Consider the following 24,870-nt stretch of genomic DNA (forward strand, 5'->3'; position numbering starts at 1 on the left):
GCACAAAGACCGTTCCAGGGCACAGCTCTAGAGAAGGCAACGCTACAGAGGGAAAGGAGGAAAGTAAAAAGGGGATGAAGCTGTCAGTTCTAGCAGACGGGAAAGGTTAAGAAATAAACTTCCAAAACCTAGAGTAGAGCCCAGGATGGAAAGAATCAAACAGGGTCAAAGCCAGGTTGCTCTTGAATTTGCCTGCACTCTACAAAAGGCCTGACCAAAACACTTTATCAAAAAAAACCTGAAGGCTTGAATTTACTTAAGCAGTGAGCGTTACTTATTTTGTGCGTGACCACCAATAGGAGTTTGAAGGACCAAAATTCAACTTTGCTACTTTTAGAAAACCTATACTGCTTAACTCACTGTGCGTCCTGAGCACCACAGATATATTTAAGTGTCTGTTGGGTCTGGCAGACTGAACACCCTTCTGACCTGCAGAAGAAAAACAGAATGAACAGTTTGAAGTGGATTTGTTCTGAACTATATGCTGTTCTACGCATATTTAAAAAAACCCAAAAAAACCCTCCCAAACCCTTCTGTAGCACAGCAATGGTCACTTTGAAGGATTTTTCACACCCCTGACCACATCTGGTTCCTTCAGAAGCTGCTCTGGATGCAAAATAGATATGCTATGAAACAAAAGCTACTTTAGAACACAATGTTGCCATTATTTGTTAACATCCAGCTCTACTTTTTTTTTTTTTTTTAAATTCAGTGAAACTTGCTGCACACTCAACCACAGAGGCCTGACACAGTTTATTCAGCTCTTGCACTGCAGTTCTTTCTCCACTCGCTGCAGGTTAACTGATTTCAGCGGATATCTGAACGCTGCCCCATTTCATCTGGACCAAGCAGGAAATACAGCCGGGAGTCAAGTAACCGTGAACACAGCAACCCAAAGCATTCACAGTTCTCATTGATGACAATACTTTTTACTAGAAAGAATAACAAGTGCTTTCCATAGGATTCACTTAATAGAGTTTTTAAGAAATAGGATTTTTCCTTTTTAAACGGACAGCTCCAATGCAATGACTTTTCAGTGCAAACAGGGTTCTCCAAGATTCTCCTACATGTAGAGTTTCTTCTCTGTGCACAGTAGTTCAAACACTTATACGTTTGGCAGGTGTGGAACATTACTGAAGAGTTCATCCTTTAAAAAAACAGTGGTTATGTAAAAAGCTTTCAATATGTTACACTGACCAACAGGAATTACATCATTTGTTGTTTAACACAGATTTAAGGGACATAATTCCTTCATACAGTCCTACACGCAGATATATAAAGGTGCTTTCAGTTCTATCAAGAATAATAATCATTATACCAATATAAATAATATTATCAATTTTTACTATGTAGACAAAAGTGAAATTGTCTTTTGTTTTTAGATTAACCTTCTGCTTTTTAGCTAGCGACATCCTTTGAGCGCTTGGTGCTTCCTCTGTCTTGGAACTACATCTGGATGGAAGGAAGAACACAATACAAGGACTATTCACCCATTTCTCCCTCGCTTTTGGCACACTTTTACAATCAGATTTCTTTTGACACATATATGCATCATTTTCATGCATTTTGTTTTCCACTCTTTATGTCTGATTCTGTCAGTCCCCTTTTTTCCTTAACTCCTCTCTCCTTTCCTGCAAATGACGCAGAAATAGTACAGCAACAGCACAGAATTAGAATAAATGATTCTGTGCAAATTCTTACATACAATGGAATGTATGAAACCATACAGGTGAGGGGGTTATCTTTCATGCAATACATTATTTTTCTTCTTCATTTTCATTCACCCTAACTCCACCAGGAGGGTTATTTCTTCAGATTTTTAAAAACAAAACACTTCCACAAAGGACAAAATGCAGTAAATTACCCTTAAGAGAAACCATATAAACCATTCACCATTCACAATATTAGTCCAAAAGCTCCCTAGAGTACACGTATACAAACATGAACATCAAAAGGACAACTAAAATGACTTCATGAGTGAAACAGTCACAGTTATGCACATAATAAAAGGTTACATGCATATAAACAATTTCCTTACTGAATTTGTCACAGTCACACCCTTGGCTCGTTGCTCCCCGTTCCTTACGCACAGAGCAAAATCACCGCTTCAGGAAACACTACATGCCATCTCACAGCACGGCATCTTCACACGAGAGCACTACTGTAACAAGGATATCACAGAGACACTCTTTTCCTACAGGATGAAAGGAATTGGGTGAGATCCTCTGAACAGTAACTTGATCGTGAGAAAAAAGGAAGGAATTTTTTTTTTTAAATGACTGTTGTAGCACAGCCCTTATACAGGAGAAAAATACACATAAACCCACCACTGCGTCTATACAAATATGCAAAGATGTAAACAGATGTTCTGCTTCTACGAGGCTTGAAACAAACCCAAAGTTTACCCCTAGGCACTTGTGAGTACAAAGCTCCTAGCTCCGAGTTCTTGCTGTTTGCGCTGGGACTTCCAGCTGTGGATAACAAACCCCTGTACCCAGGAGCACCTTCTGTTGCCAAACCTTTCCCTGCCATCAGCGTAACTATTTAACTAGGTGCCAGTCACCACTGGTCGCCATCTAAACACGCGGCTGGGCCTCAGTCCCCCTGCCAGCTCCGCAGAGCCTCTTGGACCCACAGTCAAGGCCACCTGAAGGTCTGCAGAGGAGACCTGGCTCTTCAGAAGGTAACTACGCCTTCATGAGAAAAGCACAGAGACATGTCTGCAGATGGTATTTAGGCACATAAAGACTTTAAAGGAGCTGGGCCTTGACGTTCACTGCCCTATGTAACAATTATTTTACTCATAGGGAAGTCTGAAAGACTGGGGCTAATGGTCCTGGAAACAGAGCCCAGCAACCAACACGATCCGTATAGGCATAGAATTGGCCTTCAGAATCCAGTTGCAGGACTAGGAGCATAGAGAAGCTGCCCTTAACTTCAAAAAGTCTCTGGATAAGACAGCATTTTCAGCTAATCTATTGTTGATGTCTGTCTTCTATTACACTTCTTTAAGTAAATGTATAATTTCACTCTACCATAAATGAAGCCAATTTTGCAACTAAATTTCTTACTAACATACAACAAATATTAAATTGGTAGCCTATTTAGTAAAGGTCCTGTCTCATCTTACTGTTTTTCTTTACGTGACCACATTCAGCTTGGAGATATTCAGTACACCCCCCATGCGGCTCCTGGGGAGCCAGAGTGAATTTTGCACGTGGTCTTGAACGTACACACCCTATTCTCTGATTTGCGTTGCCCACGATACACACCTATAGATAGGCATTTTTGTTGCCTAGCATGGAAACGAATTAGGTAAGACTGCTAAATAAAATGACCACCTGATTTCAACTACATTCTTGCCTTGCATGAGGAAACAGGTCTGATTTGCTTAGGTACACAAAGCTTCTAGCTCGTGTTGGGTCAATGCGTCCCTAATTTGCTACAGCGTGAAGAGATCTGGTCTGGTGCCTGTGGGGTGGTTCAGACACTCCACGCAGGACCCAGAGGAAGCAGACAGTATCCTAGCATCGCCTGCTGGAATGGCAACACTGCACCTGTAACCACCTACAAAGTCCATGGATTACCCAAATATTTATCTTCAGAAGGAGGGCTGGGGGAAAGAGCAAGTATAAAAAAAAAAGAAAAATAGCAGCAGGAGCCAAGTGCATTTCCAAAACCAAGGCAGAGCTCCATTAGCCCACGTGGCCAGCATAGGACTGTGATTTCTCCTCAGCGACAGCCGCAGCCTTGTGTGAAGTCACTAACATGAGTATCAAAGCATTTTGCTGGCGTAGCTTGTTTCCTGGGGGAAACTAACCAAGGATGCTTTTGTGTGGGGAAGTTGTGCTCACCTTATGAACCTCTGTCATTGCAGGTTTGTTAGCAAACCTCCCTGGCACAGATTTACCTTTTCAGCAAACAGCCTAGCAAATTACGCAGACTCAGGGAACAAACAGCACACGAGCAGCCCCCCTGAGAGTGAAACAGGACACTCGCATCAAGTGTCCTTTTTAAAACCAGACAGAAAATTTTCACCATACAAAGCAAGAACATTGAAGGGGGACAGATAAAAAGCCAATCCCTGGACTAAGGCCCCAAGAGTGCACAAAACAGTACACTGGACACCACCATATTACAAACATTATCCTTTTTGCCCTTCAAAGATGTAGTAGGGCACTGGTGACTTTGCTTAAAATGCGTAATTTTAGTCCCCCTCACCCCAAACATTGGAAGTTCATCAAAATGCAATTCGAAGCATTGCAGCTTTTGATATGCCACCCATTTGCTTGAACACACAAATCCACTGACATAGTGACAGTGTTGAAATATATAATCCGAACAGCATCTATAAAATTTTACTGTTGTACATAAATAATGACAAGGCACAGAACAGCAACCAGTCCAAGAGCTTGTAGGCCAAGAAACCAGAGCATAACCCAGAAGAACATAATTATTACAGGTTCTACTATCCGTTCTCCAAAGTACATCCTTGTGAAGCCTATTCTGATAAGGCTTTTGTTTAGTTCGCCAAAGAGAGTCCCCATCTTTTTATAGTCATCTATTACTGGTTCTGCGGAGTGGTTTCTTTGTTCTTGCTGGACCTGCGGACAGAAGACAGAGTTAGGAAGTATGTTGTACAACCTGTTCTTATTACCATTATTGTGCTTCTGAACAAGACTCAGCTCTTTCTATTTGCATGCGTAAAAATAATATATACATGCCATAAAGCTACTCCTTAAATTGAGAAATGGAAAATGTTACATAGCTTGTGACTTTGGTACAATGTCAAGTACGACACTCACGTGTCCAAACTTGGGACATCTGCAGTGATGCTACAAACATGCAGCCTGTCTCCCCTCCAGATGCCACTCTCGAGGGGTGAAGCTCTCCTGCAGGTCATGCATCTTACCTGTCTGTGCAACACGGATGCCAGGGCAACCAAAATGGAATTAGATACCTGTAACTTCAGGGAGGGGATTTGATGGAAGCAGATTTGTTATAAAGTATTTCCAGAATATCTTCGGAACCCCAAGAACAACACAAAACTATTAAGCACGAACTATAAAGTATTTCGCACCGAAGCACAGGGAATTGAAGGGCTCCTATCACCACTGAAAGAGGGGCACTGGATTTGACCAGGAAGGTGGCAAACGTCCATCCTGATGTTGGCATAGCAAGCTGTGAAAGTCAGGCAAAGGAAGACAGAACCAGGGACCACACAGACACAAAGTGGTGGCACAGGAAAGCAAAGGGGAAGGGAAACAAGTTCTGCACTTTTTTGGGAAAAGAAAAATGATGGGGCAAATGCACAGGAAGGCAGAAGCGCATCTTCAGATGAAGATGCCACATTTAAAATCACCGCAGAAAACATGCGACTGTTTCAACACGTAAATTGTAAGTAGATTAGAGATTGAAATCCAATCTCTCCTTCCCCAGTGTCCACAGATCCATTGCACAAAAGCTTTTTGCCTTGTGTTTGGGTATGACACGCTTTCAAGATGATGAACCTGAGTTTTCTAATCCTTCCAGCAGGCAGCAATGACAACACATGCAGCAGCTACTCATCAATATTTCAGTCAACTGATCAATATGTCCAGCACATTGCAAATGTGCAATTAGTCTATTCCTGGATTCAAAGCAAACATGTATCTTCAGTTCTGTTTCCAAGGATGAAAGCTATTCTGCATCCCTGGTTACACAAGCACCGTCTTTGCGGAGAAAGAGAAATTCCCTCCCACAGCAGCGCCACGCTCTCCACTAGATAGCAAGTGATAAAGTGAATTCCCCTCCCCACAGAAAAACATCTATCAAAGACCAAGGGAAGCCAGTATTTTTCTTCCAGGCCAGACTTTAGGCCACGACGCAGAATCTTCTGGCTGAATGAAGGTTGGGTAAAGCACCACAGCTGCTACTGACAAAAAACTCCCAACAAAACCCCTACAATCCCTCAGCGTTGCGTGCTTGGGTATTTTTTTATTTGCTTATTCACAAAGATTTTGGTTTAAGTTTCAGTACTGAATCCCAGGGAGGGAGGGGTGCAGGAAGCCTCAATAGTAACGAATATTCAATTTCATTTTTCTGTGGTTCTGCAGCAGAGCCTGAACGTGGAGAAGCACAGTACTGGAGGTTACGTACTGACAGCCACCACCTTGTCTGTTTTCCGCCCGCTTCTCAGGTCCAGGTCATTTTCAGCCCCTCACTAGATACAGAAACCCCAGCTTTCAGCACTTTAGCTTTAACTGTGCTTTATTTAATTCAAAGAAATATTGACTCCTCTTTAATTCCAGCGTTTCAACAGTAGTTTCTTCAAGAAAGGCAGAGCCTCTTGTGAGCCCTGGCAGACTTGGCAAGGGAGGGTGCTTGCCACCCCGGGAACACAACGCTGTTCCAGGAACTCTCCTCCCTCTACTCCCAAAGAGCTCAGGGAGACAAACAAACAATTAGCCTAAGTGGTATAGTCATCACAACAATTCAGGAAACGAGAAAGGATGTGCTGGGAAGGGAAAAACATACGTGTCCGTGCTGACAGCATCTCTGCTGGTACCAGGCAGCTGCGAGACACGGGATTTCCCTAGCAGCCCCATTCTGCGTTGATAAGCTAACAGCAAGAAGCTGCACACAGTCTCTTAAGCAGGGTACAGAGTAAATTCCACCTTACTTAGGGTGTCCGGGTCTTTTTTATCTATAGCGTTTTGGGTTTTTTTTTAAGCAAGGCTTTATCTCACCTCTCCTTCTGAAACAAGTGTAGGCTCCTGAATTCCTAAAGCGATTACACAAAGCAAGCTTCTAGGTGTGGAGACTGACAAGCGTGTGTTTAATTACAAAACAAGTGTCAAGTTATTTTTCCAAATATTTTCAAAAGCTCACAAAACCTTTCAGAATTATCACGGAAATTCTCAAGATTACAAAGTCTGCTTCAGTTAATTAGGGCTGAGCATGTCTTGCTTCAGGCAATTCAGCAAAAAATAAGCAAAGATGAGAACAGATGATCAGCCGTAAAACACAGATGGCATATTTTTCTTTACTATTGCATAATTTTTCACATGCTGGACAAATATGTTTCTTCAGAGGTGTAGCTAAACCAGACCCATTAGGGAAACACCAGTAATGCTACAGAACTCCAAATTGCTAAAAAACCCACAAAAATAATAAAAAAATAATTAAAAAAAATCAAATAAGCTTTAACATTGCAGCTGGAAGTTCTCCCTGATTTTCCGGGGGCACAGTAAACCAGCATACAGTCCCACATAAGTGCCAGCAGCTCTCAAACCACATCCTTAGAACCAAATACTTCTTTTGGTTTTTTTCCAAAAGTACTTTTCCAAGTGTTTTTAGAAATTGGCTACCTTCAGCAAGCACACAGTTCCCAGCTGACTCTTACTTTCCATAGGACAATTTTCATACTGAATCTGCTGGATCAGCCTGAAGCTAGACAGACACTACCATAACAGAAAAACGTGGAAAGAGAACTGTACCCATTCTGAGCAGCTCCCCCCCCCCCCAAAACAGAGCTTCCTCATTTAAAAGCAAAAGTTTCAAAGTTGCTGGTTTTAAAAATCAATAACCCAGCCTTGGCTTCATGACTTTCACGAATTTTTTGCGTATCAAGAGGGAGCGGAGGGACCTCCTTTCCCTGCACTAGCCCCAGAGCAAGCGTGCTGCCGAGGCCTTCACAGCAGCTCTTCTCCCCACAGCTAACACGTGCCGTGCCGGGGGCACCCCCAGAATTCATCTGCCACAAGGCAGGAGGGAACGGAAGGGAGGTCTGCTTCATCAGCAGGAATTTGTTTGCCTTTCCTCAATCTTTCAAAGACAGGAACGATGAAGAAATTCAGAGGGGCTGGGGGAGCATTTGTTTCCTAACCTAACGTTTCTTATCAAATTGCTGTAATGAATTACTCCTTACTGTAAATCAAACTAATGTCAAATCTAAGCGATTTTATTTTAGACATACTGATATCATCAACACCCTTAAAGCAAATTACACTAGCAGATTCCTTTATACAAACATACAGCCACTAGGTATGACTTCATTGCCTCAATTGCCTTTTCATTTTATATTCTTTAAATGCTTTTGTTTTTTTAAACGAAAAAAACCCCAACCCTATATATTTCAAAGAATCACAGAATAGTTTGGGTTGGAAGGGACATTTAAAGGCCATCTAGTCCAACCCCCCTGCAGTGAGCAGGGAGATGTTCCACTAGACCAGGTTGCTCAGAGCCCCGTCCAACCTGACCTTGAAGGGTTCCAGGAATGGGGCATCTACCACCTCTCTGGGCAACCTGTGCCAGTGTCTCACCACCCTCATTGTAAAAAATTCCTTCTTCATATCTAATCTAAATCTACCCTCTTTCAGTTTAAAACCATTACCCCTTGTCCTATCGCAACAGACCCTGCTAAAAAGCCTGTCCCCATCTTTCTTATAAGCCCCCTTTAAGCACTGGAAGCCTGCAATAAGGTCTCCCTGCAGCCTTCTCTTCTCCAGGCTGAACAGCTCCAACTCTCTCAGCCTTTCCTAGGAGAGGTGCTCCAGCCCTCTGACCATCTTTGTGGCCCTGCTCTGGACCCACTCCAACAGCTCCACGTCCTTCTTGTGCTGGGGTCTCCAGAGCTGGATGCAGGACTCCATACTCTATTTCATATTTGCCTTCTATTTTGACATTAAATTATTTAAAAATAAAAATAGAGTTATTATACGGAACAGAAAGGAAACTGTTTGATGTGTCCCACTGCTTGGCACGTAGGCACAATGTTCTTCACCAGGCCTACTGCAGTGCCCAAAAGCTCCCATCAAGCAGCCAGTTTCCTCTTGTCCTTTCAGATGTTTGGTGTTATAAGATTTCCCTCCCTATTCAAAATGGCATATTTTCATCAGCAAAGCTGTTGTCTGCCGTCTCCCACTCTTTAATGGCAGAAAGTCAGAATTTGGAAGTTCCAAACTCTGAGAAGCTTTACCACGGAACTTTGTAACCAAATTTACCCAGCTGTTATGGCCAAATGACTCTGGGGCTTGGGATGCTTTAAGCAGAACCATGACATTCCCTCTCAGATGCAGAATGCCCTAAAAGGACCTTTCTTCAGAATGAAAGTCTCCGAGGAGGTCACAGAGGAGATACTAAGTGCAAGTTCTGTCCACTTCCAGCACAGCTGGTGCTCCTACATCCCTGCAGTGCTTCTGGAAAAAAACTCCCATGTAACAATGTTTTCCTGGACCACCTTTAAAACATCAGAGAAGGTAAAGTCAAGTCCGCCTACTGAACCCAATGAACATCCGGCTGTGGCTTTACCGGTTATGTTCGTCATCAGCATAACACACAAAATTATGTGTGTTCTGACCACTAACTAACCCTTGCTTGTGGCAAACTTCCACCACATTCACTCAAACTCACTGCTGCCTAAACTCAGGAAAGCACAGGGTAAATCATGATCAGAGGCCACTCCACACCAATCTGACAGCAGGAACTTTTTCTTGCTTGCCCCCTTCCCGTCGAGGGTGTTTTGACCATGCAGAGAAAGATGAGATCCCATCAGAACACACCAATCTTTGCAATGATTCACGTGCTACTCTCTAGGAGAGAAGGATGAAGTTAGCACTGAACTTTTTACAATCGTTTAAGGCTGATCCCTGTCTGCACCTCCTAAGTGTAACATAGCCAGTTCAAGGTCTTTTCACCTCAAATTGTGGGAAGGCACAGTTCCTGCCCCTGACCACATACAGATCACACCAGATAGCTCTGCCAAGCCCTCGGAGGATGCAGAAGACAAATGGATCCAAAGGGGGAATGAACCTACCCCAGACACTTGGGAAGTTATTTTCTTGTGGCTAATCAAAGACAGCATGGAAGCACAGATTTAGCCTTTCTTTTTTCTGCTATCAGCAACGCTAGCTCACTGAAGGAGAGCGTCAGTGATGTCCTTACACAAAGGCCAGATGTCCTTTACACAGCGTTGCCAACAAGCTCTGCCTGGAAGTCCCTGCAGCTTCTCCCAGGGGCACGGCATGGCTGCTGCTGCAGCATCTTCCTCAGCAAGCAATGGAGCCTGGCACCCCACTCCCAGGGCACCCCACGCTCGCTGGACATGGCGGATTTGCTGGCCACGTGCAGATGACACGTGACAAAATGCTGCTACATCTGTGCAACGGCAGCTTTGGGCTGGATGAGCGGTCTGGGAGGACCACAAACCGAATGGCTCCAAAGTGACCGCAATGCTCCTCAGTCCTGTAACCCCACCACTGCACCAGTGTGAGGAGAACAGGTGTGGTCACGGCGTTGCCTTCCAGGCATTTCATCTGCTGAAGCAGCAGCTTGGTCAAGAGTTTTCCACACTTTGTCTAAGAGTCTTTATATCCTTTGTTTGGTTTGGGATTTTTTTTTTTTTTTTTTTTTTTTTTTGTGTGTGTGTGTGTGTGTGTCTGTGTCTGTGTCTGTGTCTGTGTCTGTGTCTGTGTCTGTGTCTGTGTCTGTGTCTGTGTACACGAACGTAAGGAACCTGCTCCACCTGAAGATTAAGGATAAAAAAAAAAATCCATTCAACTACTCTGAAGGTACAAGATTCTTCAAAACAAACCAAATAACATCCCTCTTCCTGTTTTTCATGATTAATGAATTGAAGAAACCCCAACAGTCTCCTGTTGCTCAGACAACTTGAAGAATTCCCACCCCGCACTTGACAACAGCACCAGGCCAAGCATAAGTCTATCAGTTTCGCTTTTCTTGCACCAGCTGCTCGAAAGGGCATTACACAAATGTGAACTCCAGCAGTGGAGGGGAAAAGTCCAACGGGTTTGGGAAATAACTGCTCTCCATGTACAAGCTTGTGATTCTACAGTCGAAAAAATCCTGCTGGACAAAGGAGGCAAAGAGAGGGGAGTAGGAAACAGATATCCACAAAGTTCATTTCCAACACAGAAAAACAGCAGTGTCCCCCAATTGTTTGTAACATGCCTCAGATCACAATCGGTCACATTTACAGTTATAAAAGAAAGAAAAAGAGACAGCATATTTAAGAGAATTATTTCCATGTTGGACAGGAAACAAACTCCTTTTGAGTTTAGTAACAACCATGTGTTTAACAACATCCAAATGAGCCATAAAAAAAAAGAGTGTAATAAAGAAATGCAGGGATATCACATTTACATACCCACCCACACATTTTCCTTTTTTTCCAAGTAAAAAGTTTCCTCTGCACTATCTACTTTACTCTTATCATGGTTATTTTTACTCCAGGGAACAGGTGGTGTGTCTGATAGCTGAAGCCTATAGACACTCAAAAGCCAGAAAAGCCACTGAGATGCAACTTTAGGAACACGCTCACTTACTGAAAAATACTCCTATATTTCTGAAAGCTGGAGCATTAATGTTCAGAAGAGACAGCCTCACAAAGTCAACTCTTTTCAGAGGACACAAACTAAACCTGAAAATACTTCAAGCTCAATCTTACAGAAAAATATGAGAAGAAAGTGAGCAGATGACAGAGATGAAGAAGAAACCACAAGTTCCCTCCCCTCCAAAACAGGAGACCAGCTTCTGCTGGGTGCCAATGGGGACACGCACCAGCCGACACACAGCTACAGGTATTTGATGGTTAGGTCGCTAGCAACTTAAGTCCCAGGGGAAGGAATCACCCAGCCTTGCCGGTGCTCGGCCATCCGACTGCCCGCTGTATTGCCACGGACAGGCTTCGCAGGTTTGCACCGACCGGCACGGTCCTGCGTCATGGCCTCCTCCTCCTGGGAGCCACCGCCTCGGCCCGTCGCAGGGCACCGGCACGGAACCCAGCGAGCCAAGGGCCAGCCGGGCGCGGGCTTTCTGCCTCCTGCTCCTCCAACGCGCAAACAGACAGTTTCCTTACTGGTGATGCGTGGCATGCGACCAGGATTTCACCCGCCTTTCTCTTCTTTCCGAAGATTTCTTATTTTCAATTAAAAGAAAGTGAAATTTGCCCAAGAAGGGCAAATAATTGTATTGGAAATGTTTCTGATTGTCCTCCTCCTCTACCACAGCAGGAAGAGAATGGTATCCCTTTGCCAGCACGAAGCTAACAGTTAGCGTCTGACCTTGTAAACGTAAGCGGTAAAAAGATCTTGATACTCAGCCAACAGACTATTAAGACAACAAAATTAATTTCAACTGTCTAGAGAAAAAAAACCAGGTTAATTTCTCTAGGCTAATTTTAATCTGATATTTAAATATGACGTTAATAGATTAGGAAATGAGAAAAAAAATCATACCTCACTTCCAGATGAAAACCAAAACAGATAAAAGCTAAATTTAACTTGTTCCTCTGGGGGAAAACAGCAAATGCAAGAAAACTAGAAAAATTCCTAACACCAAAAGTACTTTACAACAGCTACCAATAAAAGTGACATACTTAGAGGAAGTTTAAACAAAAAAATTGAAAAACAAAGACTGGGTTAACTTCACAGCAAGAATCTAGACACCATTTATAAAATAGAAACAAGACATTTCTATAGAAACAAGCAACAACATAAGAAAAACAAACGCACCATATTCCCTTTAGTCAGCTTTTACGGCAACTCCAGTTTAGGAGCAACAGTTGCTGGAACAAACTTTGAAATACCAGGTGCAGTTCTGCGTTACGGAGACGAAAAGGCTTTTCCAGATACTGAGCTTGCGCGTGTGCAGCACAGAGAAGGCTTCAAGAGCAACGGAGGCTTCCCTTGACAAACTCCGAGTCCTGTAACTCCAGGAGTAAACTTCCCAGGGAATACGGCACCGGATGAGAAACTGCCACGGCCAAGAACCGGGCCGGGAGGGTCCGAGGGAGAGGAAACCTGCCTGCCTGCCCCCGCCTCTGCCCCGGTTCTAGGCTCCTGTCTGCACTCATCCTCACGCTCCTACTACTGTCCCTGCAACTTGACCCCACCCATGCTCCAATTTTACATACAGACTAGATCAAAAGCAGTTTCTAACACATCTTTTCCTCGCACCTGCAACACTGTTTCCACAGGATTTTGTTTATTGATGTTCCCCCACTAAAACCAGTCAGCTTGATCCAGCAGCAGGCTTGCGATCCACCGCACGTTCAGCGCGGTCATCAATGCACTGGCTTGCTGAAAAGCAACAGCTGTCAATTTTACCATTGAAGAAGACGACATTTCTGTTTGCTTCTACCTCCAGAATACTTTTTTCTTTAAGAAAATGGGATCTTCACATGACTCAAGCCGAACATGTTACCCTGTCTACTGTAGGTGCTACAAGTATATCTGAAGCGGTTCTTTGTTTTGTTTTCCTTCAAATACTGTCAAGCCTCAGAAAACCCACTAATGCTTTTTAGAAAGTTATTATCACGTATTATTATGTAGCTATGAACCTCTGCAGCAGAGTTAAATTATTTGTAAAGCCAGAACTAATTTGGGATTAAGCCTTCCCTGACAGGTATCACTATTTTCAGCTTGGAAACAAATCCCAACAACTGAAAACAGGTGAAACCTACTATTTTCAGATTATCTCAGTGTGGAATAAATTAGAAATAGGTTTCTAGCCTTAAGCACCACAGCTTACTGCCACGCACACTAGTTTACTTTAAAACATTCTCGACCTCCGCTGACTTCTGACTGAAATGATACCGTTCCAGGCAACACGGCACACATCCATCCTCCAGTCCAACGAACAAGGAAACATTTACATGAGGGATACCACAAGGCTGTTAACATTATCCTCTAGTTTTGTTTCAGCTCACTCTTTCCATGCTGCAGAAATACTACTGATATTGGAAACTTATCCAAAAACTAGTAGACTTGAACTTTGCCAAGACACCCATACCTCTTCAACGTAATTCTCAACAGGAAACACCAAAAAACTTTTGTAACAGTTTCTCTAAATCTGAACCCATCTATTTGAAGACAAAATACTCCACTTACAGGGATAAAACACTGTTCAAAATAATAATAAAACATCCCAAAGGGTTACAAACTCTAGTTAATGAAAAGGTGATTGTCTAAGCTAATTTATCTACATGTGAATCCATGTATCGCATATCAACTCTGCATTCAGATGTTTTCTAGGAGATGCGTTGGTTTTAGCTTAGCCATCGGACAGCACTTTGGATTCCATGTATCCCACACCAGCGCCAGGTGGAGATCCTGGCCTCATTGAAGCAACCAGGAACTCTGCCACTGCCTTCAGCTTGGCTCACAAGAGACTAAAACCCATTACAGCCCAGACAACCTTCAGTAGAGAAGAGAGCCACAGTACCGTGGCTTGCAGGAACGCTGTCTGCTCTACCACAGCTTGGCTTCAAAGCCCTGACGGATGGGCTGGGTGTGGGGTCTCCTGCTAGCAAACACCACCTCACGTCCTGCTGTAATGCAGGACTTCTGCCTCACCTTTTATTATTACATAGCCACACGTCTTCCACGTTTCTGTTCTTATCTCGTGGTTTAATTTATGGGTGTTGATGAGATTTAGACTGTAGCAATATGACAAAGGCTAAACTAGTTTAGAAAGTGGGTTAGGGAAGGAGATTTGAGGTCCTTAACTCCAGCAATGTTGAAAATACAGGACAACTTGTGCATCTGACTAATAACTATCAACAGTTAGAAAAAACTGTGATCTCGCAGGGTGAAGCAGCAGCCTGCTCCCATGGCTTCAGGAGCAGCCGAATCTTTGGGTGCCTTCGCATACCGCTCTTACAAACACCAGCAACACAATACAGGAGAGGTGGAAGAAACTACCCAGGTTCTGCAACACTTTGGAGACTAAAGTAAGGGTAATTATTCTCATCTTTGCATGCAGACTTACAAAGGATATTAAGCAGATTATCATCCAGTCCAGCTTTTGAATCTAATCACTGAAGTGGGTAATTCCACAGTCTACTGCAACAATGAATTCCGAAGGCTATGTATAACATTTAGTAACATATCCTTCTAGCCTTTTAAAAATGTACCTGTCAGTAACTTCGTTAAACATGTCCTTGTTGACATAATGATAAGCTTCAACAGAAAATTAAAGCCAGAGGGTTTAGCATTAAATAAATAGACCTTTTTCCTACGGAGTACTCTCTTTTAAAGCAATATTAAAAGACTTGTACGTTATTATTTAGGTCCTTCTCATCAGGATGGTATTCTTACATCATTATGTTATGAGGTACGATCTTACACAAACTCAGATTATTTTGGAGGAAACGGGAAAAAGCAAATCACACCCAGGTTACCAGCTCCAGATCCTCACCTAAAACAGGAAAAAGGCCAAAGGATCTGCTCTCACGTGGGCCTTACTCGACACCAGCTGAGAGAAGTAACAGTTGACACCATCGTCAAAGCGGATTTTGACCCATTTCTTTCGCATCGCATGCAACACCGAGGTGGCGTATGTGTTTGTCCTTCTGACAACAGCGCGAAACAGGAAAGCCCAGGCTGAGGACCAGCAGCCAGGCTAACAGCGCAGACACCCTCAGCAAGCACAGGAACAACGCCAGGCCTCCGCGAGGGACTCCCGGCGAGGACCCTGCCGGGGAACAGGATTCCTGCCTCCTGGAACGGCAGGGTTCAGCAAGAGCCCCCCTGCGAGACCACACAGGGCTGGGGGAACTGATTATCTTGAGAGAAATCTGGACGTGCTCACGAAAGCAAAAAAGTGACAGCACGTGACTAGGCTTGATGACCCAGGAGCCCCTCCAAATCAAGCTCCGTGTCTGTGCTTCTCTTGAACAAGAGAATCCAGGAGTTTCTGTCAGAGTCTGCAGCAAGTGAATGCACCGCTAAATCCTCACCTAGCTTCAGCCTTCTCTAGACAGAGAAGAAAAATACTCCTATTTATTCATAAAACTACAAATATTTTTACTGTTATTATATACAGTGTTCACATCCTATAGGTACGTTAAATAAAGGCAACTGACATTCCTTATTTCCAAACCTAGTTTATTATTTGTCCAGCCTGCTGGCACCTCACTATGTAGAAAAAAATACTCCACACTACGACAGTGAAACATTTCCAGTAAACAGGAAGGATTTTCTCTTTCTTCCTCATGGCCTATCTAAAATTTCTGCCCTGCTACCTTAACGTTAGGCCCCAGCTTGTCAGGAAGAGCCACGATCACCACCTGTGCCGGAGAGAAGTGGGAAGAGAGTTTCTCTGCCAAGGGTGCCTGCAGCCACCCAAGCAGTACCTTTACCAGCTTCATTTTAAAATGTGTTTAGGCAACACTAGAAATTAGTTCTTCGGCCCTCACCATCCCCTGAAACCACGGCCACGCACTCGTCTCTACGAGAGAAGCAGTGGTAACCAGAGAGTAGCTCCCTCTTTAGCGAGGGGTTACAACCCGTTTGAGAGCAGTAACACATCCCAGATGACGTGATGCCGCGTTTTCACCTCTCTTTTCAGGGAAGGAAGCCAGCAGCCAGAACCAGGGAGGATTTCTGTGACTCTCCTCCAGGAACAGCCTGCAGAAGGGGCTGTGGATGCAGCGAGGGGAATTCCTGCGCCTCTCGGAGCACCCCGCCTTACCCTACGTTCGGGTACGTGCCCTGCTCTGCCTCTTTTATTTTTTTAGAGAAAGGGACAAGGAAGACACACGGACCTAAGAGTGGATTCTCAAGTGCCAGCGTCTTTCAGAAGTGGCCCGCTTCCAGCTGTAAGGTCAGGCCAGCGCCACCAGACACTTCACAGCTAGGGTAGCTGAATACTGGGAAGGCGCTCACCTAGGGCTGAGCGCGCTCACGACCACCTTCAAAGAATTTTAAACGGAAACAATCAACAAATTAAACAAAACTGCCTGGGAATTACTTTGGGACGTGCTCTGTTTGCCCCTGTGGAGCCACCAGCGCTAGAGGGGTCCCTCGCACTTGGGGCTGCGCTTCTGTCGTCGAACGCGGCGCCAGCCCGGGCGCGGGGCACCCATTGCTCCGTTGGCGACAGGGGAAGCTGCGCGGCTCCCGGCGCTCCCCGGGCGAAAAGCCCGCGCCCGGACACCGCGCACCCCGCACAAAGCTCGCGAGCCAGCAAATGAGTTGGGCCTGGGTTTCTTCTTCCCTCCGATTACACGTTCGATTTAATAACCAATTATTTAAGTAATAAAGGACTGAAAGCTTAAAATACCTAAGCGAACAAGCACAAGTCTTTGCAAGGAAGCGCCGAACGACGCGGGGCCCCCCGGGAATGGCAACGGCATCCCCCCCCCCCCGGCTTCTGCCCAGCGAGGCGCTCGCCACGGGGATGCCGCGCAGGGACTGCCCGCTCCCAGGCGGAACACGCGTCCCGGAGGGGAGACCGAGGGCCGGGAGGGCATACCGGGAGGGGGGAGCCCCGACATCCGCGGCCCGCCCTGCCAGACCCCCGCCCGCCGCCACCCACCTGCTCCTCCGGCGGCCGCCGGTGCCGGGCGGACGCCGCCGCCCCCGCTTCCCGCTCGCATTCCCCCAGCGCTGGCGGCAACGGGAGCTCCGCCGCCGAGCCCATGTCTCCCCGCCGCTACTACCGCCTGGCGGGGCGGGGCCGGAGCCGTCACGGGGTGCGGAGGGGCGGTGGGAAGCGGAGGGGCGGCCCCGCGGCGGGAACGCGGGGGCCGGGCCGGAGCGGCGCCTGCTGCCCGTTAAAGCAGAAAAGAACCGGCCCCAACCGACCCCATTTCCCGGGCTTTCACTGAGCGCAGGGCACGCTAGGGCGAGCAGCGGGCCTGGGTGGTGGCGGGGCCGCTGGCAGCACACGTCTTCATAGCAGGGCCTGTTGCGACAGGGCAAGGAGTAATGGCTTTAAACCAAGGGAGGGTAGATTTAAGCTGGATATAAGGAAGAAATTTTTCACAATCAGGGTGGTGAAACACTGGGACGGGTTGCCCAGAGAGGTGGCAGATGCCCCATCCCTGGAAGCCTTCAAGGCCAGGTTGGTCGGGCTTGGAGCAGCCTGGTCCGGTGGAAGATGTCCCTGCTCACTGCAGGGGGTTGGGCCAGGTGACCTCTGAAGGTCCCCTCCTACCCAAAGCATTCTGTGATTCTATGATCTTTTCTCCTCATCCCAAATCCTCTTTGCGCGTTAATGGCGGCAAGTCTGCTTCCGCCAGGCTCGGCTCGCGTTTCCGCAGGCAGTTATCGAGGCGCTAACAGGGTGCGCGGCAGGAGGATTCTGTGGAAGTCAGACATTCATATGAATTTTACGTGGCTTTCTGCTGGTTGGGTGCGGGTCCCACTGTTATTTGGAGGCAATTCTACCTGCTTTTTGCTTTTTCTGTCATTATTGTTGACCAAAAAACAGCAGCAGCTGTAGCAAACCTAAAACCATCACAAAGAAACACTGGGCGTATTGCGGTATAGTCACACCTTCAGGCTACAAGCAAGCATTCTGTAAAAATGCGGAACAACCCCCAAGCCACACCGACCATCAGGCCGTGGGTTTGGCCCCCGGGGCGGAGGGATGGCTGGGATGGGGCGCTTGCTGACGGGGTCACTGCCCACCCGGCTGCGGCCCCTCTTCCCGACGGAGCAGCTGGCCATGGCTGCTCCCCGACATGGACAGTGGCCAAGAGCAGCTGGCCCTGATGGCTTGACCGATTGCTTGCCCGGAGTTCTGGTCCATGACCCATCTGTTAGTAGTGTTTCTCAGGAGCGAGAATAGGCTTGGAGGAATACCAAGGTGTTGAAGCAGTGCCTGTAAACCATGGCAGTCCTGCTGGCGTGGGGAAATGCTGCACACCAGGAAAAATCCTATGGACTTCACCACCGAGGGCCGTGGGGACGTATTTCTGTGCACGGTGTGACTGCTCAGCAGCAGCTCTGTAAAACACCCCTGAGGCTCTCTGCTCACCAGGTGCTTTGTGAAGAAATGAAGTGTCACACATAGTACTGACATGCAGTAAACTCTCTGGAAAAAAAGATCTTAAATAAAGCATTCGTTAGGTGTCCCTTTCCATGAGCTTTTTAGTATACTTAAATCCATAAACCTTTGCTGGTTGGTGGCTCACAAAATCATGTATTAGAATTTTTTTTAGGAGAAGTTAATGCTGAGGCTGCCGTTGTTCTTTACAGCACAGTCTCTGCTCCCTGCTGCCTGTCAGGGGCTGGTGACCATTGTGCCAGGACTACCATGATGTGTGCTGGCTGGCCTGGTGCGGTGGTTTCCTCCTCACCTGTCCGCAGTGCTGCTGGTTTGACGTTGATCTCCCTGTAGAGGAAGGTTCTTCCACAGCTTCTGCAGCGAAGCAAAGCTGATCGTACACCAAGAAAAGCCATGCTCCTCCCTACTGCAGCTATCAGCCGTTGACTGCCCCTTCACATGCTGAGAAATGCTCCATGTGGGGAAGCACCCCTGAGGGCAATAACCTCAGTGCCCAGGGGAAAAATGGGGACTCAGTCAGATTTTTTAGGATGCAGGCACCGTTACAGCCTGCGCAGCTTCAGTAACCTCAAAGAAACCCATTCCCCATTCCCCTGTATAGCAAAGACTCACAGAAGCGGCAATGCCACAATTGTATCACAATCTCTGGCTCTCCTCACTCTCAGCTCTCCTCAGCTTCATGTGCTCTGAGCGCTGGTGCCCAGGCCTGTGAATGTAGCTGAGCTGTTGCAAAACTACTGTGAGCGACTCATGTTTCAACTTTGTCCAACTGAAATCAGGATTCTTTCCAAATATTCATAAGCATGCTTCATAAGGATTTAATCACAAGAATGAGTTGAAGGATTTCTGTCACAAAAAGAGATCCCCACAACTGAGTAACTTTCCTTTCAAGATCATCGTCTGAGTGAAATTTCCCACACTCCGAGCCCTCTGGACATGGCTGACCTTCTGCTGGTGGTGCCTTCTCCCAGTATTGATAATCTCAGAAAATGCCAGGATAAATCCCAGCGTGACTGAGTGACAGGCAAAAAAGCCAAGTGCCAAAAGAAATTGCAGAGATGCCAGTTAAAGGGCAGATTGTTCAAAAGAATTCTTTGTTTTGCACGGGGCAACTTGTGGTCAATTCGTAATACATGTACATACAAAATATCTCCCAAGGGGTAAAGAGGGGTCTTCTGCACAACTCTTATCATCTGAGGGTCAATAAGGAGAGTCAGAACCTCATGATAAATATCTATAATTAAAAAGTTTTCTGGAAAAACCGCTGCTTGCAGTGGGAGGAAGACTGAATGCTGCAGCTTTGCTCAGAGCTAGGACAGGCTGAGCACACTGGTCTTTCTGAAACCCCCTCTAGACCACAAAACGTAGAAACAGCTGAAACGAGTGAGACTAAAACTCCCTCTAGATGGGTATCTGCTCTCTAACCGTGGCCAGTAGTAGGTGCCAGGGAAAGAGCAGCAGATGCTGCAGCAGTACTTCTTGGGAGCATCTTTTGCCTTCCAGTGATCTGAGGTTCAAAGGCTTCCCGAGCCCAGGCGCTGAGCTGGATAGCGAGGGCAGCGTTTTAGCAGTGGGATCAAAGGCAGCCGAGGGAAGGCATGCTACCACGGGGATCAAACGTGGCCAAGCCATACAGAGTGCTTATATTGGTCTTGTTGCCCAGGGGAATGTATCCCTTTCATGCTGCCATTTTTTTCCCATGTCCCTGGCATTTGCTAGTGCCTCCTTTGGCTGCTGTTGTGGCCGGGGCAGCGAGCCCCCTCTCCAGGGATGTCAGCTGCTCCTGCCCCCAGGACTTCCCCATCCCATCGGCCTGCCTGGGGGCATGAAGTCAAAGACGAAGCCTGCCAGAGTGCAGGATGTGGTTTGATGATACGATAAAACCAGTTTTAGGCCATTTAATTCCAGACCAAAAAGGGCATAGCCATGTAGCACAGAGACTCCGTGCTTGTCCAAACAGGTCAGAAATGATTGACTGGTTAGCACTGTGTCCACAGGCCTTACGCCAGAGCAGGTACTGCCTGTCCTCTCTCTCAGCGGGCATGAACGCCTACCACCACCACCAGCCCAAAATCGGGCCTCGTATACCAGCCGACTCGACACATACGCGACTGTGTGCCTGTGTCTGCTCCAGACCAAGCTGGGCCTTTGGGGTTATTCTCAACACAAAACTTACCCTTGCGGGGACTCAGAGAGGACAAGGACGAGACACGATGGATGTGCTAAGTTCTCACCCGCTTGCTGTCTGCCATTTCCTACCAGTGGCATCTTGGCTGACTTCCTCTAGGAAGTATGTGGTTAAGGACTTCAGAAAAAACAAAACACCCAAACTATTTTTTTTCTTTTTATATGCATCTAACAGATGTAACTGACTTCAATATGAGATTCACTCAGATTGCTGAGTGCACAGTTTAATCCCGAATCTTTCTGAACTCCAGAGTTCATCTAAATATTAAAAGGCTTGGAAAAAACAGAGGTTCTTTAAACCTCTGGTAATGGAAACTTTTGTCATAACTGGGAAGAGGTCAATGTGGTTTTGTACAGTATAATGGATTTACTGATGAATGGAACATTTCAAACTCTCTGATGGGTTTTATCTACTTTATATTCCAGAACTTAATATAAGTAAATTCTCTAAACTCTCAGACAATTTGTCCAGCATGACCATGCAGCTTATGGTGGCCATCGGAGCTCTTACATGGACATTTAGAGTAAAGCTGTTAAATTCTGTAATTTCCTTAGATCCTTCAGACATATTAAGAAATACAAGAAATGGCTTTTCCAACACTGGATACAAAGTGAACTGGGAGAAATTTGAATTCAAAACATGAAAATATATTAGAGCACACTGAATAAAAATGAAATGAAACAATTAATTTGGCTCCTTTTTGTTACGTGTATAATGACAAAAGGACATTGAAGATCAGCCCCCGTCAGCAATCCCTATTCTCCAATAGTTCATACTTATCATGCAATCTCATTTAAGGACCAAAGAAAAATAGGCATGGGCTCATAGATATGGGCTCGGAAAGAGAGAAACAAAACAGTAATGGAGAAGTTCTATCACGAAAGGTCACCTGGAGCACTCCCAGGCACTGGAGGGTAGTTTGCTGCAGTACCTTTTGTAATGCATTCGCCGGTTTAATTTTTTTTTTTAATGTCTCAAGTGAATTCTGTCATTTCCCTTGGATATTATTTCACAGTATAAAAAAAATCTGACAAAAGGCTCCCCCCATCTATAAAGTCTAAATTTTCCCTTTTTTAGTTCATTCCATTATTAGATTATGATGAAAGCCTTATTTTCTGCACAGCCTTCTTGCATGATCAACCTTTACCTCTAACCGTATTAGGTTTAGTAGGTTTGCAAAACAGAACCTTAATTTTGCTTACTTCAATCGCTCTGATCTTTCTTAATTTATGATCTTTATTCTTGGCTATCATTTGAGAAGAGAGCTTTGATTTTTTTTCTTACCATGAACCTTTCATAAGCATTTACTCCACTGCAGTATAAGCTCAAAGCAGGCAAAAAAATGCTTTACAAATGTGTGGACAGTCCAAATTCACAGCAGTTTATTTATTTGTTTGATTATTACTACAGGACATTGGAAGTCCAGTTTGCTGCTCGCTGCCACTCACAATGCTCTTGTGCTTCCAGCAGTTCTCCACAGTAATATAGCCTAGGTTTTTTTGCAGTCTTCTTTGCTGTGTTCAACAGCAATAAAATTGTTTTCTCAAAGTTGAAGTAAGTCCGACAGGTTACCAGTATGATGCTTCACCTTTACAGTGCAAACCCATTTGTGGGCCGTACCAGTTTCATGAGTCCCTCCCTGCCCCTGCCTCCCTTGTCCACCCCGGTGGCCCGTTGCCCCCCCACGGTGGTTCCTGCAGGCTGCACAAGGGTCTGAGCTGTGGCTCTGGGGAGAAATACATATGGGCAGCTATTATAAAGGGCTCGTGGGCGTTCCTAGCCTAGTCCCATGGACAGTTTTGTTGCTGCTAAACCGGGATGGTGCTTTGAGTAATAGGGACAGAAAGAAATGGCTTGAGACACAAGAAAGAGAAGGGAGAGGGAAATGCCTTGACAAAGCGCTGATGCTGAACACTCCACATCACGGACCTACGACCTCATCCCCAACGTTTAATTATGTTCTCTCCTCCACCGGGACTCTCTTTGCGTTTACATGAAACAGGTGTTTGTTTTTTTTTTCATTTTGAGGACAAGGGTATTTAGGCTATGGGCACTTTAACAAGTATGGGCTTGTAATGTAAAATTTATGAGGCTGAAACAAAACCCAAGCTTTCCTTAATGTTTCGCCTTGTGCTGTCATTTGTCCACGTTGCAAGTAAGGACAGGGCAGAACAGCAGGGTGCTGTATGGGGGGTCTGCATGTGTGTGCGTGTGTGTTAAATCTCCAGTGGACAAATGAATCACAGTTTTAAGGGATTCTGCGTATATAAAACAACTACAGAAAGAACAAAGGGGATGCTAGGTATGTGGCAGCAGAAAAGGTCTTTTTGTTAAAACTAGGAAAGATTATGTTAATTTCTGATTAAAATCCTGAGCATCCAGGCAAGCAAAAGGGATTGCGGTAACCTGATATGCTCAAAGAAAGAGCAATGAATGTATATGAGCACGAGGTAGACAGGATACTACGAAGAGGAATGGCCTTACTCAAAATTACTTAACTGAGAAGGCTTCCTGGCACCCCAGAGCGGGCAGATGAACAGACATGGGGAGAAAGACTGACAAAAACCTCACACAATTCCTGTGGTGTTTTGAGCCTGGCTGGGAGGTTTTGGGTTGTTTTTTTTTTTTTCCCCTGCAGTAGAGACAGGATTGTATTTTCTGACGATAACAGCCTGTGAGAAAGCTCCGTGTGTGTGCGCGTGTGTGTGTAAGACTCTAGCTAGCCCTGAGGAGTCAGAACGATGCTTGGTGATGACTTTAGTTTACGTGGCCCCAGTTTCATTTTCTCTAATTTATTTAACATAACTAGAAATCTGATAAAGTTCATCCAAGTGAATCATTAAAGGCTCAGAAAGGCCTAAGTGATATGCTTTAAAATTAATTTTTTTTTTCTCTTTTTTTTAACAAACCCTAGTTATTTGAAGCTCTCACATACTTTTGTGCTTCAGGGAAGGGAGTAATAAATTAGGATCTTTATCTTGCACTAAGTTAAAGTTTTCCATAAAATTATGTGAATAATTCATAACGGATAATTTATCTGATGACTTTTAGCTCTCATCTTTGCTAATTGTCCCCAAGCAGAGCAAATTTTCCTCAAATGTGCTCGTTTTTAAAAATTATTTATGAAGGCTTTCATTTAAATAAAGTTCTGGGCTTGCAGCTCATCCGTGAATAAATCCCTGTGACTCTGGCAGGTCTCTTGTGAGGCAGGAAGGTACAGCAGGACATGCTTTCCTGACTGGGGTCTCCTGTTCACGAAGTGCCCAAGTCCCTCAGGTGGGGACCCAGTCGGGGCGCTCTGGGGGTCCCTTCTGGCTCATGCGCCCATGTTTCCTTCCTAGAGGAACCAGATGTGGGGAGGAAAAAGGTAAAGTGATAAAACCCTCATCTTGTCAGCCTGGGGATGTGCCTGGGAAGGGATTTGTGTCCCAGCTGTGCCAGTGACTATTTGGATAGAATTTCCGTTATGAAAGGTGACAGCTGTGAATTCCTTGGCTGTTTCTGGGGTACATGCCAAAACAGCTGCCTAGCATTTGCCTTGCTTAACACCACAGTATCCTCCAAAAGAGGATGCAAGAGTCAAGAATATAGTCAAAGAGTGTTTAGATACCTAAGAATGAAGATAATGCCACACTGGAATTTTTAAAAATGGCCTGAGATGTTTGTGAAAATCCCAGAGAACACCTGCTTGTACCTTTGGGCACCTAAATAACCTTTGAATATAGTTAAAAGTAATATGAACTACCATCCCTTGAAATTTTCCTGCTGTTTCTTCAGTCCTTGCTATCTACATTTCAGTATAACTGAAGCAGGCACTTCCTACGGGCCAGATTATAACACTTAGCTCTTAGACAAGAAGGAACAATTAAAGATCAAGTCTTTTATAA

At 45.4% G+C, this 24,870-nt stretch overlaps 1 protein-coding gene across 1 annotated transcript; it reads right to left on the minus strand.

Annotated features, from left to right (window-relative positions):
* Nucleotides 1-907: 907 nt before the first annotated feature.
* FAM241A (family with sequence similarity 241 member A) lies at nucleotides 908-17,454 on the minus strand. The gene is made up of 2 exons (XM_075421332.1): nucleotides 17,320-17,454; nucleotides 908-4,604 (listed from the first exon to the last, which is right to left on the minus strand). Exons 1-2 carry the CDS (start codon nucleotides 17,422-17,424, stop codon nucleotides 4,359-4,361), a joined length of 351 nt encoding a protein of 116 aa, XP_075277447.1. The 5' UTR covers nucleotides 17,425-17,454; the 3' UTR covers nucleotides 908-4,358.
* Between the last annotated feature and the right edge of the window lie 7,416 nt (nucleotides 17,455-24,870).

This window comes from Opisthocomus hoazin, chromosome 5, assembly GCF_030867145.1.
Source record: "Opisthocomus hoazin isolate bOpiHoa1 chromosome 5, bOpiHoa1.hap1, whole genome shotgun sequence".
Lineage (NCBI taxonomy): Eukaryota > Metazoa > Chordata > Aves > Opisthocomiformes > Opisthocomidae > Opisthocomus > Opisthocomus hoazin.

Excerpts from the sequence above, each read along its gene's own strand:
- FAM241A (XM_075421332.1), bottom strand. The coding sequence starts at position 17,424 with ATGGGCTCGGCGGCGGAGCTCCCGTTGCCGCCAGCGCTGGGGGAATGC. Across the intron at positions 4,605-17,319 it reads GGCGGCCGCCGGAGGAGCAG|GTCCAGCAAGAACAAAGAAA; the intron begins GTGGGTGGCGGC and ends TTCTGTCCGCAG.